Source organism: Nycticebus coucang, chromosome 4 (assembly GCF_027406575.1).
Source record: "Nycticebus coucang isolate mNycCou1 chromosome 4, mNycCou1.pri, whole genome shotgun sequence".
Taxonomy (NCBI): domain Eukaryota; kingdom Metazoa; phylum Chordata; class Mammalia; order Primates; family Lorisidae; genus Nycticebus; species Nycticebus coucang.
The window spans coordinates 87,579,551-87,601,176 of record NC_069783.1 but is presented as its reverse complement, the minus strand read 5'-3'; the positions used below and the strand labels follow the sequence as shown (position 1 = coordinate 87,601,176).

The window sequence follows — 21,626 nt, the reverse complement described above, 5'->3', positions numbered from 1 at the left end:
TTGTTGCAATTGCCATGCAAGTCTTCTTCATAAAATCTTTCCCCAGGCCTATATCTTCACCCCACACCTTTTTTTGAGAATTTTTGTTGTTTCATGCTTTAGATTTAAATCTTTTATCCATCTTGAATCAATTTTTGTAAGTTGTGAAAGGTTCAGGTCCAGTTTCAATCTTTTATCTGTGGTTATCCAGTTTTCCCACCATTTATTGAATAGGAATTCTTTCCCCCAGTGTATGTTCTTATTTGGTTTATCAAAGATCAGGTGGCTGTGGGATGTTACCCTGTTTCCCCGAAAATAAGACATTCTCTGAAAATAAGACCTACTTACAGGAAAGATAAGACGTCCCCTGAAAATAAGACCTAGCGCATCTTTGGGAGCACACCTTAAAATAAGACACTGTCTTATTTTCGGGGAAACGGGGTAGTTTTCATCTCATGGTTTTCTATTTGGTTCCAAATGTCTGTGTCTCTATTTTTGTGCCAATGCCATGCTGTTTTGATCACTATGGCCTTGTAGTATAGCCTAAAGTCTGGCAGAGTGATTGGGACTCAGTTTTTTGTTTGTTTGTTTGTTTGTTTTGTTTTGTTTGAGACAGAGTCTCACTTTGTCACCCTCGGTAGAGTGCTGTTGCATCACAGCTCACAGCAGCATCAAACTTTTGGGCTCAAGTGATTCTCTTGCCTCAGCCTCCCAAGTAGCTGGGACTACAGGTGCCTGCCACGATGCCCAGCTATTTTTGGTTGTAGTTGTCATTGTTGTTTAGCTGGCCTGGGCCAGGTTTGAACCTGCCAGCCTCAGCGTATGTGGCTGGTGCCATAAGCACTGTGCTAGGAGCGCTGAGCTATGGGGCTCAGTTTTTAAAGAAATCACTGCCTACTTTTCTATTCCTTAGGCAATTTTGGAGTCCACTGAATTTTGGGGGGTACTTGGGATCATACTTGCATCAGAGAAAAGAGCAATCTGCTCAGTCCCCATGGCTCCCTAGGAGGGTAGAGATGCATCTCTGAGGACCTCTTCAGCCTGGCCCTCCACTCAGGTGTGGCCTTAGGTGGGGCAGCTCGATGTCCAGACATGCCAGCCATAGGGACCCTGCCTGAAGCACACAGGTGATTCTGCTCTTACAGGATGCCCTCAGAATGACTCTACAGGGCAAGGCTCGCAGTCTCAGGAGAGCAAGTCTCTGACATGAGGGCATTAGACATTTCTAGTCCCAACCCCAGAGTGACATGGCAGAAGAACTGAGCTCTGGGAAAGTCCCTTATTCTCCCCTTTCTGAGAAATGTAGTATCTGTCATCAACCCTTTTTCCTTGTGGTACTTGGGACCCGTGGGCCTTGGCTTGGTACTCATTTCTCAGGGAGCCTGGATAGGTCATATACCTGCTCATTCTGGGATTTCTTCACCTGAACCTCAGAGGATCTTCTGGCAGGAGGAACCGGTTTTTCTTCCAGGCTGCCTGTCCATTTGTCACACCCACCCAGGAAGCTGGGGCCTCCCTCTCTGTTCATCTCAAAATAAATGATCCAGGTCTGTCACAGCCCAGCACTAATATTGGGAGCTGCTGAAACTGCAATTCAGTCTACTGGAGTTTTGATAAAGGCCCTGGGTAGCTCTCTGACTCTAGATCTATCCCTCTTTTCTGTGCTTTGGGGTTCAAGGAAGGGAGGGGAGGGGCCATGCCAGGCCCACTCTGTGCCTTGTTCTGTGTGGGGCTGCTTCTCACTGGGGAGTTGCTGGGATCCTGGCAGAGCTGCCCTGGCATGGGACCCTTGCCTACTTGTAGGGAGAAATGATGCCCATGATGGGGAGGGGGCCCTTGGGGTGAGGAAACACTGGCATTAGTGGCTTGGAGGGGGGGTGGTATTTAAGGTCAAAATTCATGGCTGGCCTTGAATCCTAGGGAAGATACTAGTATTAGCTGGCTCTCTGCCTGATTTCCCTCCCTGAAGCTGCCTTGAAGTTTTGTATCAGATGTGGTTCACATCTTCCTAGTATCCTGGAAGGCCTCAAAGACATCTCCTGTGGCTCATCTCTCCTATCTGTCTTCACAGGTGCAGAGACAACCTCACTATGACAGACACTTCAAGACATCAATCTGGTGAGAGTGGATGGGACCCTCACAGCTATCTTCTCTGAATACCCCAGCATTCTCTGCTCTTCTATAAATAGCCCCTCCCACTATCCACCTTTCACTGGACCTTGGGCTTCTGGTGGGTGGGAACTCTTGCTTAGGCACTGACCTGGCCCCAGTCCCCAGTACTGAGTAGGCCAAGTATTGAGTAGGCATAGAAAAGAAAACAGTAGCTGGGCCTTGACACACATTTACTATGAGGCTTTAATACCCACTCTGTAATTACCAGTGACCTCCCTTCGTAGCCCTTGCACTCCTCACCAAAGCCCACAATTTTACTGGAAAAAAAGGCGAGGCTGATGGGTGATATGAGTGCTGCCAGTTTTGGTGTGTCAAGCCCAGACCTCCTTAATGAAAGGTCTGGCTTGGATGACCTTTCTCCTAGCATAGATGTCTTGATTATCATGTTTCCTAATTCCTAATTTTCATCCAAAAAGTCTCAAGGCCTGTGACTGGGAACGTCAGCGATTTGAGTCAGCAGGTGTGGGTCTTACAGGGTGAGACCCTTGTGGCAATTCCTCGGAGTGACAGTGTAGTTCCAGGTGAGTGGTCATCTTGTGGGAGCCTTGCCCCTTGAACTGTGTGGCTGGGATGCTGGTACCAGCATTTTTGTGAAAGTGTGTTTTTGCAATGGGGCCCACCTAGATTGTGGGAGTTTCACACCTGCCAGGAGGAAAAGTGAGAGGGAAGTTCATGTTAGACTAGGGTAGAGAAATTAAAGATGGGACAGGAGCCTCCTGTGGAACAGGAGAGCTGCTTTCAGGGATGTGAATTCCTTATATAGAAGAAGAATGGCTTGTTCTGCATCACCTCAAGGTGTCCTGAAAGGAGTAGGTGGATGAATACCACAGGAAGATAGATTTTTAACATCACATTAGGCATATCTTGCTAATAGACAGAGCTCTCTAGGGATTAGAAGAGTGGCTTTACGTAGGGGCTTCCCATCTCCAGGTGTTCAAGCAGAAGTGTGAAAATCACAAAGGCTGGATGTGTAATCTCTTAAACTTTCTGTGGTTGGCACACAGTATGAACGGATAAGTTAATAATCAAATGTATATGATAGCTAGCCATCTAGGGGAGGGAAGCTGAGGTAGCAGGGATTACGTTCTTCAGGTCTCTTCCAGACTCATTTGGACAATATTGCCCTGAGCAATCACAGTATTTTTTGAATTCAGAAGGAAACTGACACTGTCTACCGTCATCCTTATAGTCACTGTCGTTGTTACCACATGCAAATATCCGGAGGCTCTTGAGCAAGGCAAAGGGGATCCCATTTATTTGGGAATCCAGAATCCAGAAATGTGTCTGTTTTGTGAGGATGCTGGAGGACAGCCCTCACTGAAGTTGAAGGTGAGTGATTACGAAGAACGATATGGAAAAAATCACCATTTTTTCTTATAGAAGTATTTGGCAGAATATCTAATTTGAGAATTAAGAAAGAGTATTATTGTTTTAAATTTTCTTTTCCTTTCTTTTCTTGGGGGGTGGTGGTTATAGACGTGGTCTTTCTTTGTCACTCAGGCTGAGGTGCGGTGGCATGATCATAGCTCACTGCAGCCTTGAGCTCCTGGGCTCAAAAAATCCCCCCACTTTAGCCTCTTGAGTAGCTGGGCCTACAGGTGCATGCCACCATGCTTAGATAATTTTTATTATTTTCTTAAGAGACAAGGTCTCACCATGTTGTCTAGGTGAATTTTTTGCCTCAAGTGATCTTCCTGCCTCAACATCCCAAGTTTCTGGTATTACAGGCACGAGCCACTATGTCCAGTTGCTCATTTTCCTAACCATGTTTATGTCTAGCTCCTTTCAAGTTACATGCATACAATAGACTTTTCTTTAATTTATCCTGCCACTCACTAGTTGAGGACACCTATGTTTTTGAAATTTTGAAAAAAATCTCAGCATTTTTTCTGCAAGTGTATTTATTCTCTTCCTTGTTCTCCTTCTGGATTCCTATTCATCTGTTACTACAACTCCTGGATCTCACTTCAATATCTGACAACATCTCATCTAATTTTCCTTACTTTCTACCCTTTCATTTTATTTTTTTTATCTTGGTGATGCACTCTGGGAGAATTTCTTGGTTTGTTCTTCCAGCTCATGATTACATTTCTTGTCTTCTAAATCACTTTATATAGCATTTCCTAAAAATTTAATCTTCACTATTTTAGTCCCCAAGCTTTCTAATTGATTCTTCTTCTATTTTTTAATGACTGTCTGTTCTTATTCAGTAAACTTCTGTTTAATTCAGTTCAATTCTACTCAATTCAATTCAATTCAGCAAACATGTGGGTACTTGCTGGTCTCCAATACTGTGTGGGCACTTGAGATACGCCTGTGCACAGAATGGCAAGTGGCCCTCACTGCATGGGCTTGGAGTCTAGTGCAAGGAGAGAAACCACAAATAATAAATGTAATAGTTGGTAAATTTGTGTTAAAGAGTGCCATGTCTCTGAGAAAAGAACAATTAGAGGAGTGCCAGAAACAGAGAGGGGTCAAGAGTGGATGGCACAGTGGGAGTCTTTGTGATGGTAGGGTGGTCACGGGGAGCAGAGGGCACGAGAAGTTCTCCAGGAGGATATCCAATGAAAACAGGTGTGCAGGAGTGAATCAAGGAAAGAAGAGTCCAGTGAGATAAAGGAAGACAACGACAGGCATTGCCATCCTCTGGAAGGACGTCTTGAAATCTGAGTGAAATGAAAAACTTTTAGAATGTTTTGAACAGAAGATTGATGTGAGAGGACTTAGGTCTAAAAGGATCACTGTAGCTCCTAATTGATCATAGATGGTAGGGCAAGGGTGAAAATCTTTTAGGGGGCTGTGAAGTGATTTAGATGTGATTTGATGGTTGAGGATAGTAGCAGAAGTGGGGAGAAGTGGATCAGACTCTGGAAGTATTTTAAGTGGAAACAATAAAATTTGCTGACAGAGTGTGACCCATAAAATGAGGACAGACTGATACTTTCTGCTTTGTTCTACTGACTGGACTAACTGCTCTTCTGGTGTGCCTTAGTGCTCAGAAGGGGCATGTGTGGGTTATTGGGGACTTTACTAAGGGCAATGTCGGTATAGTGGCAAAAGCCTGGATGGAGTGAGTTTAAAGAGAGCAATTACAAGAGAGAAATCAGAGACAGAAAATGTAGATACATATTGTAAGGAATTTTGCAAAGGGGCATTGGCAGTGGTGTGGTAGGAAATCAAAGCTGTTATTTTTTTAACAGCTTTGTAGAAATGACAGCAGTATGCCAATTGAAATGATTGTGTAGAACAAGCAAAACTAGTGAAGCACAGAAAAGCAGGGAGAGATGAATGCCTTTAAGTTGGTAAGTGCAGGTGGAACTGCCCACCCAGACCTTCTCAGACAGGAAGGCACAGGTGTGATGTTCTGGGAGCCATGTTGTGGGTGTTTAAGGAAGTCCTCTCCTTATTGTTTCAGTTTTCTCAGTAAGTAATATGTTGAAGCTGAGGAGGGAGAAGGAGGTGTGGGACTGTGAATTAGTAGAGGGTAGAGCAGGTTCAAGGAGAATAATTGGAAGATCATCCTAAATGTCTAGATTAGAGTTGCTGATATCTTGGTTTGGGGGTTGTCAGTGTGTGTGTAGGGGGTACAAGAAGTATCTCAGCTTAGGTAATATTTTGAAAACCTCAGAAAATATTTTGGCCTTGACCCTAAATTACATGTTAGGAAACCAAAGAAAGGAGCATCAAGGATGATTCCTGGGTTTCTAATCCAAAGAATTAGATTGATTAATTGGAAGCCATTAACTGTGTAAAGGAACCCTATGGAAGGGGAACTCTTCTGCTGAGGGTAGAATGTGGCTGAATTAAAGACTATTTATATGCCTCTTTTGAGATCTTGCATAGATGTAATCTCCTTAAAAATACCTATTATTCTGGATGGTGGGGGCTCATGCCTGTAATTGTAGCATTCTGGGAGGCTGAGACAGGTGGATTGCTTGAGCTCAGAGTTTGAGACCAACTTGAGCAAGAGTGAGACCCTCATCTCTACTAAAAAAGAAAAAATAGCTGGGTATTTTGGCAGGTGCCTATAGTCCCAGCTACTTGGGAGACTGAGGCAAGAGAATTGGTTGAGCCTAAGAATTTGAGGTTTCTGTGAGCTATGACATCACAGCACTTTACCCAGGGTGACAGAGTGAGACTGTTTCAAGAAAAAAAAAATAAAAAGAAATACCTATGTTACCTATATATACTTATATGCATATATAATATAAACATACACATAAAACATACTTCTGTATAAAATGTAGAAGGAATTTTTTGATTGCTCTATTTACTTTGGTCCTTTGGTACAAATTAATTGATTTGTTAGGCCTCTTATGTATTTCTCATTGTATTTTATCTTTCTTGTATTTTTGGCAATTGGTCAGAGACTCATACCCCTACTTGGCTGTCCTTTTGCTATAGCAATTTTTTGGTCCTAATTGCTATAGCAATTATGCTTGGAGGGTAAAGCCTCTCATTGCTGTGGCATTGTTAAGGGAGATCCTGGGCTTATTGCTGCCAATTTGCATACTGTTGTGTTTTCCAGGTCATTCCTCTGCATCTTATGTGAGGAGAATCCCAATTTATTGTTCAAGTATGGCCATTTGTTCATTAAATGGTTCCTTGTATCCTTCCTACGCCATCTCCGCATCTAAGGGTGGAGGCAGGGAAGGTGAAATTTCATGTGTCTTTACTCTGTTGCTTCTTTGAAGTGTGTTTTTCTAGGCCTGCTCCAGTAGAGGGACAAGGCTTTCTGGAACTTTGGAACTTTTGTTGGTCACGTGCAAATAACTTTGAACATCTCAAACAACTTCTATTTCTCCTTATGGATATTCTCACTCACATTTTAGGAGCAGAAGATCATGGAACTGTACAACCAAGACAAGCCCGTGAAGCCCTTTCTTTTCTACCGTGTCAAGACTGGAAGGACCTCCACCTTCGAGTCTGTGGCCTTCCCTGGATGGTTCATTGCCTCCTCCAAGGGAAAACAGCCCCTCTTCCTCACTTCAGATCAAGGGCAATCATTCAATACTGCCTTTGACTTAAACATAAATAACCAGAATCTACAACGAACTCAAGAAAAGCATCAACAAAGGAGAAAACAGGCCGGGCATTGTGGCTCACACCTGTAATCTAAGCACTGAGGGAGGCCAAGGTGGACCACTTGAGGTCAGGAGTTTGAGACCATCTTGAGCAAGAGAGAGACCCCTGTTTCTACTAAAAATAGAAAAATTAGCTGGGCGCCAGTTGTCCCAGCTACTTGGGAGGCTGAGGCAGGAGGATTGCTTGAACCCAAGAGTTTGAGGTTACTGTGAGCAATGATGATGCTAATAGCACTCTAGCCTGGGTTACAGAGTGAGATTCTGCCTCAAAGGAAAAAAAAATAAGTAGAAAAAGGAAAAGAACAAACAACCCAATTAATCACTGGGCAAGAGATATGAACAGAAACTTCTCCCAAGAAGACAGATGAATGGCCAGCAAACACATGAATAAATGCCCATCATCCCTAATCATTAGAGAAATGCTGCAAATTGAAACCACTTTTAAATACCACGTAACCCCAATAAGAATGGCCCACATCACAGAGTTCCAAAGCTGCAGATGCTGGCATGGGTGTGGAGAGAGGGGAATACCTATACACCATTGGTGGGACTGCAAACTACTACCTTTTTGGAAAGAAGTATAGAGAATCCCCAAAGAGCTAAAAGTAGACCTTCTATTTGATTCTGCAATCTCATTGCTAGGCATCTACCCAGAATGAAGAAAATAATTTTATCATGAGGATATTTATACTGGAATGTTTATAGCATCTCAATTCACAATCGAAAAGATGTGGAAACAACCCAAATGCCCATCAACCAGTGAATGGATCAATAAACTGTGCTATATAAATACCATGGATTACCATTCAGATAGATGGAGACTTTGTATCTTTCATATTTACCTGAATGGAGTTGAAGAATATTCTCCTTAGTAAAATATCTCAAGAATGAAAAATCAAGCCCTTCATGTATGCAATAGTAATTTGAAACTAGTAGATGAAAAATTACAGGCCCACACAAGAGAATTAAATTGAAGAAGAGCAGAGGGGAAAAGTGGTGAAGGTGGCCTGGTAAGCTCCCACCTAACAAATTCAGTGTAGGGGTATATGGCACATCTCCTGGTTGAAGGACTTAAATACAACTTGGACGTTACATAACAAATGCAAACAATGAAACCTAGTCATATGTGCACTTATATTTATCTGAAATAAAAATAATATGGGAAAAAATATATATAAATGATGGAACTCAACCTAGAAGTGGCAGCTTGGTCAGAGGTCTTTGTCTTAAAGTTTCTAGTTCCCAATGTATTTTTACCTATATTTTCCCCATGTCACTTTTACTCTAGTACTGATCAGGACCACTGTTAACACATTTCATCGATGAAAAGGAAGCACTGACTTTGTGGCAACTGAAGAACAGGATGTGGGCTCAAGAAACAGGAGAGATGGGGTGAGGTAAGGCTCTCCTCTCAAGCTGATGCTGTCCAGCCCACAGACATCTACTGAACAAGTGACTTCAGCACCCAAATGCCAGATTACAGGGTCTTCTCCCGTAGATATGAACAGGTCTCAGAGCTCATGAGTCTTACCCAAGATTGCATGATTAGTATGAACTGATCTGATTCTGTTTTGCTTTGTTTTCTGTTCTCCATGGTCTCTGTATGTTGTCAGTATGCCTCCCTCAGTGTGTATAATAAAAATAGACCCTTTTTAGGGGTAGGACCTTTTAAAGAAAAATCATTCCTATGTTAAATTAAATTCTATTTGTCTATGTGAATATAAATATAAACTTCATATATTTATACAACAATAAAGCTAAAACAGATGTAAATGAAATAAAGAAAAGAGGAAACTGAAATTAACAAGAGTAGTTGAATGAAGCTGTCACAGTGGGTGGGCAAGGAACTGGTGCTTAGCTGGGGATAGAAGGTCCTTGATTCAAGGTGATGGAGTAGGGGTGGGAAATTTAATATGTAAAAGGGTACCACTCTTTGACTGCTTTTTTGACAGTCTCACAGATTTTCTTTTTCCCTGCTTCTTTTGGTGTTTTCCTTTTAGGCATACTCACCATCCACATACTTCCTTCAAAAATTGCAGTAAACAGTTTTTTTCCCTTTCCCAGTGTCACTTTTACTCTGGTTCTTTTTTAAGAACAGAAAGCCTTGCTTTCCCACCAGCCATCTTTAGATGATACAAAGTCTGACAATTAAGATTAAGTTCATCTTGGAGACTAAATTCATTCTGGAGAAAGTGCTAGATACCTTATTACTGAATATCCCTATGGTTCCCTTTGAAGTACTCCCCTTAGGAAGCTATGCACTGGTGCCAATGACTAAGCCACCCTTCAAAGCAATTTTGGAACTATTTTTCTGGAATGACCATCAGAGCTAGTCAATAGCAATAACATGCAACAACAATAATGAATGCCACTCAGCAAGACACTACTGCATGTCAACACAATCACAGCTGCGAATCACTGATATACCAAGGTTATGAAACCTTACTGAGCTGTTTGTACAGTGCTGTATGGTGGCAAGTTCACAAACTTAATTGTTAGGCCTTATATATTCTGATGAAATTAAATAACTGATTATGGGTATAACTGTAGGAATATATAGCTCAGATCTGAGTCTGTATATAATAGATGTCTTTATTTTGATTCTAACACTACAAATGTAGAAAATGCCATTTGCTTAAATACATTCTTCAAAGTAGCATAAGTAACTAATTTTTTTTATTTTTCTGCTTCTGGATAGTCAGACTGGATTCTTTACTGGGAATGCCAATAAAAAACCCACAAGCATAAATTTAATGTGATGTCTTTCTATTTTTAAAAGATTTCCTTTTGGGGGTTAATTTTTTAGTTTTAAAAAATGTTTAAGTTTCATTTTTATATGTTTTCAAATTTTAAACAATTTAAATTTGAAATTGTTTTTAAATAGATAACGTGTCTGTTTTTATTGGGTATCAAAGGATGTTTTGAAGTTTATATGCATTGTGGAATGGTTAAATCAAACTAATTAGCAAACACATTACCTCACATGGCTATTCTTTTTGTGATGAGAGCACATAACATCTACCTTCTACATTTTTTCCCCTACATTTTTCAAGAATACAATGTATCATCATTAACTATAGTCACCTTGATGTACACTATAGGTCTCTTGTAGTTTATTTCTCCTCTATGTGTAAACTATAATTATGTGTCCTTTGTCCAACATCTTCCCATTCCCTCCTCCTCACTAACCACCTCAGCCTCTGGTAACCACCATTCTACACTCTATTTCTAGGAGATAACTTTTTTAGATTTCACATATGTGTGAGATCATATGGTATTTGTTTTTCTGTGCCTGGCTTATTTCATTTAACATAATATCCTCTAGATTCATCCATGTTGTCACAGTTGGGAGGACTTCAGTCTTTTTTATTAGTGTTCTAGTATTCTATAACTAGTATTCTATTGTGTGTATCTGCCATGTTTTCTCTATCCATTCACCTGTTGATGGACACTTAGGTTGATTACATATCTTGGTTATTGTGAATGGTGCTATGATAAACATGGGAATGCAGACATCTCTGGGACATAGTGGATTTTAATTCCTTTGGATAGTAGAATTGTGGAATCATAATGGTAGTTCTAGTTTTAACTTTCTGAAGAACCTCCATACTGTTTTTCACAATGGCTTAAATGCTGCTAGGAGTTTGCAAGGGTTCCCCTTTGTAGCCTTGAAAGCACTTGTTATCTTTTTTTTTTTTTTTTTTATAATAGTCATTCTAACTGGGATAAGGTGATAGCTCATGGTGGTTTTAATTTACATTTCACTTGCAATTAGTGATGTTGAGTATTTCTTTTTTTTAATTAATTTTTTTTTTATGAAATCATAGCTGTGTACATTAGTATGATCATGGGGCACCATACACTTGGTTAATAGACCATTTGACACATTTTCATCACACTGGTTAACATAGCTTTCCTGGCATTTTCTTAGTTATTTTGCTAAGACCTTTACATTCCACATTTACTAAGATTCACATATACCCTTACTCAACAATAATGGGATGTTGAGTATTTCTTTACATACCTTTCGGCCATTTGTATGTCTTCTTTTGAGAAATGTCTATTTAGGTTTTTGGCCATTTAAAATTTGTTGTTTTTTTTGCTATTGAGGTATTTGAGTTTCTTGTATATTTTTTGGTATTAACCCCTTGTCAGATGTATAATTTCAAATATTTTCTCCTATTCTGTAGGTTATTTCTTCACTTTGTTGATTGTTTCCTTTGCTGCGCAGTTTTTTAGTTTAACATACAAAGTGTCCCAAAGGTTGCCATATGTACATACATAGGGAAATGGGAAATTTTAGGTAAATGTACCTTTATTTACAAAGTATTTCTGTATGGGTATATATATGAATATAAATATATTAAAAATATAAAATATAACATGAAATATAATATGATTTTGTTAATTTCCCTATGTATAGTGACCTATGGAACACCCTGTAGTCCCATTTGTCTACTTTTGTTTTTGTTGACTGAACATTTGAGATCTTAGGTATAAGATTTCTGGTATCCTAGAGTTATTTCCCCTATGTTTCCTTCCAGTATTTATATAGTCTTACATTTAACTATTTCATCCATTTGAATTAAATTGTGAACTCTGGTGAGAGATAATGGTTTAGTTTCATTCTTTTGTATGTGGATGTCTAGTTTTTCCAACACTATTTATTTAATTATTATTTTTTAATTTTTTATATTTTTGCTTTTATTAAATCATAACTCTGTACATTGATGCATTTATGGGGTTCAGTGTACTGATTTGATATACAATGTGAAATGAGTACATTGAACTGATTAGCACATCCATCACAATTATACTCTTTTCTTAATAGTTTTGAAATGTACCATTGCTTCAAGCACCTTAGGTGAGTTCCTCCAAATAACCTCCCCTCCTACCTTCCCCCTCCCCTCCATTCTCTCTCCTCTTCCCTTCTACTTTCTAGACTATAGTTATGTTTTACCATTTGTATGAATGTGTAGGTGATTTTACGTTGATTTCATAGTAGTACTGAGTACATTGGATACTTTTATTTTCATTCTTGAGATACTTTACTAAGAAGAATATATTCCAGGTCCATCGAGGTAAACATAAAAGATGTAAAGTCTCCATCTTTTTTTTGGCTGCATAGTATTCCATGGTGTACATATACTACAGTTTGTTAATCCATTCATGGGTCGATGGGCACTTGGGCTGTTTTCATGTCTTGGCTATTATGAATTGGGCTGCAATAAACATTCTGGTGCAAATATCTTTGTTGTAAAATAATTTTTGAGCATGTGAGTGTATACCTAGTAGAGGAATTGAAGGATTGAATGGTAGGTCTACTTTTAGTTTCTTGAGTATTCTCCAAACTTCTTTCCAAGAAGGTCATATTAGCTTGTGTTCCCACCAGCAGTGTGGAAGTGTTCCCTTCTCTCCACCTTCATCCCAACATCTGTAGTTTTAGGATTTTGTGATGTGGGCTAATCTTACTGGAGTTAGGTGATAATATTGAAGTGGTTTTAATTTGCATTTTCTGATGATTAAGGTTGATGAGCATTTTTTCATGTGTTTTTAGGCCATGTGCCTGTCTCCATCAGAGAAGTTGCTATTCAAGTCTCTTGCCCACGTAGAAATAGGGTTATTTGTTATTTTCTTATTGGTTAGTTTGAGTTCTCAGTGGATTCTAGTTATCAGACCTTTGTTGGAAATATAACCTGAAAAAATATTCTCCCATTCTGAAGGTTGTCTGTTTGCTTTACTTACTGTGTTCTTGGCTGTGCAGAAGCTTTTTAGTTTGATCAGATCCCAGTATTGGATTTTTGGTGTTGCTTCAATTTCCTGGGGTGGGGTGGGGTGGTTCCTCTTCATAAAATATTCTCCCAGGCCAATTTCTTCAAGTGTTTCCCCTGTACTCTCTTCTAGTATTTTTACAGTTTCATGTCTTAAGTTTAAATTCTTTATCCAATGAGAATATTTTTGTTAATGGTGAAAGGTGGGGGTCCAGTTTCAGTCTTCTACAGGTCTCCAGCCAGTTCACCCAGCACCATTTGTTAAACAGGGAATCTTTTCCCCACTGAATGTTTTTGGTAGGCTTATCAAAGATCAAATGACGATAAGTAGCTGAGTTCATCTCTTGGTTCTCTATTCTGTTCCATAAATCTGCTTCTCTGTTTTTGTGCCAGTGACATGCTGTTTTGTTCACTATAGATTTATAGTATAGCGGGAAGTCTGGTAACATGATACTTCCTGATTTGTTTTTATTTCTGAGTAATGTATTGGTTATTCAAGGTTTTTTCTGATTCCATATAAAATGAAGCACTATTTTTTCAAGCTCTTTAAAGTATGATAGAGGTGCTTTAATAGGAATTGCATTAAATCTGTAGATTGCTTTGGGTAGTATTGCCATTCTAACAATGTTGATTCTTTCCAGTCGTGAGCATGGTGTGTTTTTCCATTTGTTAACATGTTTAGCTATTTCTTTTCTCAGAGTTTCATAATTCTCTTTATAGAGATCTTTCACATCCTTTGTTAGGTAAATTCTGAGATATTTGATCTTTGGCACTACTGTAAAAGGAATAGAGTCCTTGACTATATTTTCAGCTTGACCATTGTTGGCATATATAAAAGCTATTGATTTGTAAGTATTGATTTTGTATCCCGAGACACTGCTGTATTCCTTGATCACTTCTAAGCATTTTGTAGTTGAGTCCCTGGGATTTTCCAGCTGTAGGATCATATCATCAGCAAAGAGTAAGCATTTATCTCCTCTGACCCTATTTGGGTCATGTTCTTGGTCATGTTCTCTTGCCTGATTGTGATGGCTAAGACTTCTATTACTATGTTGAATAGCAGTGGAGACAATGGGCACCCTTGCCTAGTTCCTGATCTGAGTGGAAATGTTTTCAATTTTACTCCATTCAATATGATGTTGGCTGTGGGTTTGCTGTAGATAGCCTCTATCAGTTTAAGAAATGTCTCCTCCTCTCCTCCTCCTCCTCCTCCTCCTCCTTCTTCTTCTTCTTCTTCTTCTTTTTTGAGACAGAGTCTCATTCTGACACCCTGAGTAGAGTGCCACAGCATCACAGCTTACAGCAATCCCCAACTCTTGGGCTTAAGAGAGTCTTTTGCCTCAGCCTCCTGAGAAGCTGGGACTACAGGTGCCTGCCAAAATGCCCAGCTATTTTTTGTTGCAGTTGCCACTGATGTTTTAGCTGGCCAAGGCCAGGTTTGAACCTGTCATCCTCAGTATATGGAGCCAGCACCCTACCCACTAAGCCACAGGTGCTTCCCGCAATGTCCCTCCTATACCTATTTTCTTAAGTGTTCTGATCATGAAAGGATGCTGGATATGCTCAAAAAGGTTTTTTATGCATCAATTGAGAGAATCCTATGGTGTTTGTTTTTTATTTTATTGATGTGATGTATTATATTTATGGATTTGCGTATGTTGAACTAACCCTGTAACTCCGCTCACCTAACTCAGTTCACACCAGGCAACCACTCTTCTGCTTGTGGGCACCATCAGAGGCAGGGGTTCTACACCCTCTCTTGCCAGACACAGCCCTAACCAAGGGTCAAAACCACCACTGTCTGGGAAAAGTCATAATTAGGGGACTGCTCCTCCTCCTGATGAGTGTCTCTTTCTTCTCCAGTAGTCACAGATTCTGTCCTGATGTTTGGCGGTCCACACTATGCCCGGATTTCTCAGGGAAAGACCAAACACTCTGTGCTCTGCAGGGGGCCAAACTTCACACCACCATGTGAGGGGGGAAGGGTGGACTGGGAGTTTGGGATTGTAGAGGGAAATATTTGTTCAATTTTATGCCTGGTGGGGTGGTGTTTAGGTTCATAAGTGGGACCTCCCTGGAGAAAGAGACTCTCTCCAGTGAGATAAAATGAGAGGTCCTTATACTACAAATTGATAGTAATCAAAACAGCATGGTATTGGCACAAAAACAGAAAGGTAGATGTATGGAACAGCATAGAGAACCAAGAGATGAATCCAGCTACTTACTGTTATTAGATCTTCGACAGGGCAATTTAAAACATTCAGTGGGGAAAAGATTCCCTATTTAACAAATGGTTCTAGGTGAACTGGCTGGCAACCTGTAGAAGACTGAAACTGGACCCACACCTTTCACCATTAACTAAGATAGATTCTCACTGGATTAAAGATTTAAACTTAAGACATGAAACTATAAAAATACTAGAAGAAAGTGCAGGGAAAACTCTTGAAGAAATCAGCCTAGGCAAATATTTTATGACGAATACCCCCTGGGCAATTGAAGCAACACCAAAAATACATTACTGGGATCTGATTAAACTAAAAAGCTTCTGCAACCACGTCAGATTGTATATAAAAAAAAAATCAATGCATTGTACTCCACATATGCATAAATGTATTCATGATCTATGTGTATTTGACTTAATAAAAAAAAAAAAGAAAAAAAAAGCTTCTTCACAGCCAAAAATACAATAAGTAAAGCAAGCAGACAGCTCTCAGAATGGGGAAAGATATTTGCAGGCTATGTCTCCAACTAAGGTTGGATAACCAGAATCCACAGAGAACTCAAACATATTAGCAAGAAAAGAACAAGTGATCTCATCTCAGGGTGGGCAAGAGACTTGAAGAGAAACTTCTCTGAAGAAGACAGGCACACGACCTACAGACACATGAAAAAATGCTCATCATCCTTAATCATCAGAGAAATGCAAATCAAAACTACTTTGAGATATCATCTAACCCCAGTAACATTAGCCTGCATCACAAAATCCCCAAACCAGAGATGTTGGCGTGGATGTGGAGAAAAGGGAACACTTCTACATTGCTGGTGGAAATGCAAACTAATACATTCTTTTTGGAAAGATGTTTAGAGGACACTTAGAGATCTAAAAATAGACCTGCCATTCAATCCTACAATTTCTCTACTAGGTATATATCCAGAAGACCAAAAATCACATTATAACAAAGATATATGTACCAGAATATTTATTGCAGCCCAATTCATAATTGCCAAGTCTTGGAAGAAGCCCACGTGCCCATCAACCCATGAATGGATCAATAAAGTGTGGTATATGTACACCTTGGAATATTATGCACCCTTAAAGAAAGATGGAGACGTTACCTCTTACCTGTTTACATGGATGGAGCTGGAACATATTCTTCTTAGCAAAGTATCTCAAGAATGGAAGAAAAAGTATCCAATGTACTCATAGTACTTACTATGAAACCAATTTATAGCTTTCTTATGAAGCTATAAATTTTCTTATGAAAGCTATAACCCAATTATAGCCCAAGAAGAAGGGAAAAGAGGAGGGGCAAGGGTGGGGGGGGGAGGATGGGTGGAGGGAGAGTGATTGGTGGGGCCACACCTAAGGTGCATCTTACAAGGGTACGTGTGAAATTTACTACGTGTAGAATATAAATGTCTTAACACAATAACTAAGAAATTGCCATGAAGGCTATGTTAATCAGTTTGATGAAAACAGTTTAAATTGTATATAAAACCAGCACATTGTACCCCATGATTGCATTAATGTACACAGCTGTGATTTAATAAAATAAAAAAAAATAAAAATAATTAAAAAATGAGAGGTCTTTTGTTCCCTGCGTACTTGCAGAGAGCCTGCAGAGGGCCTCCTGCTTGGGGAAGGGGCCTCCCATCCCCTAGTTGATAGGCTTCGTACCTGCAATTTGTTTTCTTGAATGGTCTTCTTTGGAGTCACAGCTTGCCAAATTTCTTTCTAGGCTCAGCTCCCTGCTCCCGCCTTTGGCTTCAGAGAGTCTGATTCTGTCCAGTTTTTCTCCCTCTGGTCAGGAGCCTCTGCTGAGGGTTGCTACTGGTCAGCCATCTTCCCAGAATTCCCCTAATTATAATTTTTGAGTGAATTTACAATAATGACTTTTAATATGCTAAGCTTTTTTTTTTAACATTTTGAAAATTGCTCACAGCATTAAATCTTATGTGTAGAACTTAACAATTTGCATTTAAAATACCTAATAAATACTGGGCACCCATAGCTTAGGGGTTACAGTGCCAGCCACATACACTATGACTGGTGCTTCAAACCCGGCCAGGGCCTGCTAAACAACAATGATAACTATGGCAATAAAAAAAATAGCCAGGTGTTATGGTGGGCAACTGTAGTCCAAGCTACTTGGGAGGCTGAGGTAAGAAAATCACTTAAGCCCAAGAGTATGAGGTTGCTGTGAGCTGTGATGCCATAGCACTCTACCAAGGGTGACATAGTGAGACTGTCTCAAAATAAATAAATAAATAAAATACCTATAAAAATATCTATTTCATTAGTCATCCATAATATATAATTAACCCAATGTCAAAGATGTTAGTTTAATATCTTCTTTTTAAATTTTTTATTAATACATAATATTTATATGTATTTATGGGGTATGTGTATTTTTTTTTTTTTTTTTTGGAGACAGAGTCTCATTCCATTGCCCTGGGTAGAGTGCTGTAGTGTCATAGCTCACAGCAACCTCAAACTCCTGGGCTTGAGCAGTCCTCTTGCCTCAGCTTCCCAAGTAGCTGGGACTACAGGCACCCACCACAATGCCCAGCTAGTTTTTCTATTTTTAGTAGAGATGGGGTCTCATTTTTGCTCAGGCTGGTATGGAACACCTGAATGTAAACAATCTACCCACCTCGGTCTCCCAGAGTGCTAGGATTACAGGAGTGAGCCACTGCACCCAGCCATATGTGATATTTTGATTTATATATAGAACATGTAATGATTGAGTCAAGGTACTTAGGATATCCATCACCTGCAGCATTACTATTTCTTTGTGTGTTGAGAACATTTCAAATATTCTCTTCTAGCTATTCTGAAATACACAATATATTTTTGTCAACTATGGTCACCCTACTGTGCTATTCAACACAAGAACTTTCTCTAACTAATAGTATGCTTGTACCTATTATTCTACCTTTGTTCATTGCCCCCTCCCCACACTCTTCCTAGCTTCTGGTAATGATCATTTTATTCTCTACCTCCATTAGGTCAACTTTTATAGCTTTCATATGTAAGTAAAAAATGTGATATTCATCTTTCTGTACCCTGCTTATTTCAATGAGCTCAATAATCTTCAGTTCTGTCCATGTTGCTGCAAAATAACAGAATCTCATTATATTTAATGGCTAAAAAACAACACTTTTTTTTAGCCATTCATCTGTTGATAGACACTTAGCTTGATTCCATATCTACTATTGTGAATAGTGTTGCAGTAAACATGGGAGTGTAAGAATCCTTTTGATATACCAATTTCCTTTCCTTTTGATAAATACCCAATAGTGGTGTTGCTGGATTTTATGGCCATTCTATTTTTAGTTTTTTGAGATATCTTCATATTGTTTTCCATAAAGACTGTACTAATTTGTGATCCCTCCAGTAGGGTACAAGAGCTCCCTTTTCTCCTTATCCTTACTAGCATTTATTATGTACATATTTTTGGTCTTTTGCTATTAGTCATTTTTTTAGTCTGTATTTTTTAAATTTCAAATTAATATGAGGTACAAATTTTGAGGTTACATTGTTTTCAATTCTAAGGTAAAGTTCAAGTTGTAGTTGAGCCCTTTACTCAAAAAATGTGCTGAATATCCTCAAATTGTGCACATTAGGTGAGAGCTCATTAATTGTTCTCCCTCTCTCCCCTCCCCCTTGTTAGACTAGTTTTGTTTCATCATTGGTGTAAGAATGTAGTTGTTCATATATTGGCTTTATATTAGTATTGAGTACTAATATAAGGATATTGGATATATTGGATATTTTTTCCTATTCTTGAGATAATTTATTAAGAAGAATGCGTTTCAACTCTATCTAGGTAAACATAAAAGATATAAAGTCTGTATCTTTTCTTTTTCTTCTATTTTTTTAGCCTATTCTTTAAAATTTTGAATTAATATGAGGGTGTAAATTTTTAGATTACATTGTTCTCACTTCCAGAGTAAATTTCCAGTTGTAAAAGAGTCCCTAAACCAGGTGGCATGTTATGCACCCCCACAATGTGCACATTAGGTGAGATCCCACCACATGCCCTTCCTTCTGCCAATCGGCCTCCCCCTGCCCCCTCCCTCCTCCTGCTACCCCCATACTAGACTATATTTTTGTTTTATTGTTCATATGGGCATATAATTGTTTATATATTGGTTTCATATTAGTATTGAGTACATTGATATTTATTTTTCCATTCTTGCAATACTTCACTAAGAGGAATGTGTTTCAATTCCATCCAGGTAAATGTAAAATGTTCTTCTGGTTAGATACCTAGTAATGGTAGGTAGGTAGACCTTGCAGATGAAAGGTCTACTTTTAGTTCTTTGAGAATTCTCCATACTTCTTTCCAAAAGGCTGTATTAATTTGCAATCTCACCAGCAGTATAGAAGTATTCTCTTCTCTCCACATCCACACCAGCATCTGGTGTTTTGGGACTTTGTGATGTGGGCTAATCTTACTGGGGTTAGGTGATATCTCAGAGTGATTTTGATTTGCATTTCTCTGATGATTAAAGACAACGAGTGTTTTTTCTTGTGACTGTTGGCCATTCATCTGTCATCTTTAGAGAAGTTTCTGTTCAAGTCTCTTGACCTCTTATAGGGGAGATTGTTTGCACTTTTCTTATTGTTTAATTTGCGTTCTCTGTAGATTCTAGTTATCAGGCCTCTGTTAGTTTCATAACATGCAAAAATCTTCTCCCATTCCGAGGGCTGTCTGTTTGCTTTGTTTATGGTACCCTTAGCTGTGCAGAAGCTTTACAGCTTTTTTTTTTTTTTTTTGCTGTTCAATACTAAATGCCTCTTTATTACTCTTTTTTTTTATTGTTGGGGATTCATTGAGGGTACAATAAGCCAGGTTACACTGATTGCAATTGTTAGGTAAAGTCTCTCTTGCATTCATGTCTTGATCAAATCCTAGTAATATATTTTTGGTGTTGCTGCAATTGCCCGGGGTGGGGGGGTGTCCTTCCTCATAAAGTTTTTTCCCTGGCCAATATCTTTAAGCATTTTCCCCACACTCTCTTCTAGAATTTTTGTTGTTTTGTGTCTTACATTTAAGTCTTTTATTCAGAGAGGATGAATTTTTGTCAATGGTGAGAGGTGTGGGGTAACAGTCATTTGAAGGGGTAAGGTATCTCATTCGCATTTCCCTGATGATTAGTCATGTTGAGCAATTTTTCCTGTACTTGTTGGCCACAGGTATATCTTCTTTTGAGAAATGTCTGTTCATATCTTTTGCCAAGTATAGCACTTCTTTAGCTCTTGGTTAGATTTTTAATACATGCATAGTTGTTTAAATTGATGTTTCTGTAAGGGGATGATCACTGGAGTGTCCTACTCCACCTTCTTGCTCTGCTCCTTTCTTCTAAAGTTTTCTTCCTCAATCAAATACAAAGTTAGCATTGCAGTTTTATAAAATTCAACATTAAAATGAACATCGAAGTTAATTAATTCAGGAATATCAAGTGGAAGAATTAGACATTGTATATTTGCCAAAATACTCACTGCTAACAAATGGTGGCAGGTTGTTACATCTGCCAAAGGAAAGCTGATGACACATTTACTTGTGACATGATTATGGTTCTGAGCGCTATAGTGTCTTCGTCCTTCTACAGACTGTAGGATGATTTGGTGTTCCCACCTCTTTTCTCTACTGTGTGAAAAACTTAGTTCATGTACGCACTATGGACTTGCATGAACACTTGGCACAAAAGTTATGATATCCTGTGGCTAGGCTCAGGGGTAAAGTGGCCATCCTGATGATACAGAAGAGGCTCTGATGACTTTTAGAGTGTAATAAAAATGAGAACACCATGTTACAATAATCTCATAGAGAGCACGTGGACCCCAGAGAACATAGATTTCCATAGGCCCCTGCCTTACCTAGCAGATGTGAAAAGCGGCACATGATGCCATGATGCGTGAAATCATGGGAAGCCCCTGTGAGTATTAACACCCTCATTTTCAGGTAATTGGCCTGGTCCACACCTGGTTTTCACACAAGTTCTATAGTAAATTCTCTTGCATTTGAGAAGTACAAGCTCTAGGCCAACATTCATTGAAGAATTTGATTCCTCTGGACCTTCTGCAATTTGTGCTATAGAGGTTCTGCTGCACTGGAAGAGGAGATTTTGGATTCTAAGGGGAAATTAATAGTCTTGGAAACATGTCACCAAAGATTACAACTGCAGATAAAACAGCTGGGGGAGGGGATATTTCTCTGCTAAACTGCTTTGGAGCTGATAGCCTTTGACCCAGGAACTGCTGAAGAGCAATGGCTGCTTCCAGAAAGTGAACATGAAGACATTGTCCCATCATACATGAATAATTTGGTATGGGACAGAATATGCCACCCCCAGAATGCTGACAACAATGGTTATAATTTGTTCATGTCAA

At 39.2% G+C, this 21,626-nt stretch overlaps 1 protein-coding gene across 3 annotated transcripts; it reads left to right on the top strand.

Moving 5' to 3' along the window:
- The first annotated feature begins 1,539 nt into the window (after positions 1-1,539).
- Positions 1,540-10,286, top strand: IL36G (interleukin 36 gamma). 3 transcript variants are annotated; one of them, XM_053590025.1, is made up of 5 exons: positions 1,540-1,605; positions 2,051-2,097; positions 2,568-2,672; positions 3,341-3,480; positions 8,524-10,286. In XM_053590025.1, the coding sequence occupies exons 2-5, from the start codon at positions 2,070-2,072 to the stop codon at positions 8,527-8,529; spliced, it is 279 nt and encodes a 92-aa protein (XP_053446000.1). In that variant the 5' UTR covers positions 1,540-1,605; positions 2,051-2,069; the 3' UTR covers positions 8,530-10,286. The 3 variants fall into 3 exon arrangements, with proteins under 3 accessions (XP_053446000.1, XP_053445998.1, XP_053445999.1); XM_053590023.1 differs by having other exon boundaries at positions 6,984-10,274; XM_053590024.1 differs by lacking the exon at positions 8,524-10,286 and adding an exon at positions 6,680-6,975.
- Positions 10,287-21,626: the final 11,340 nt, after the last annotated feature.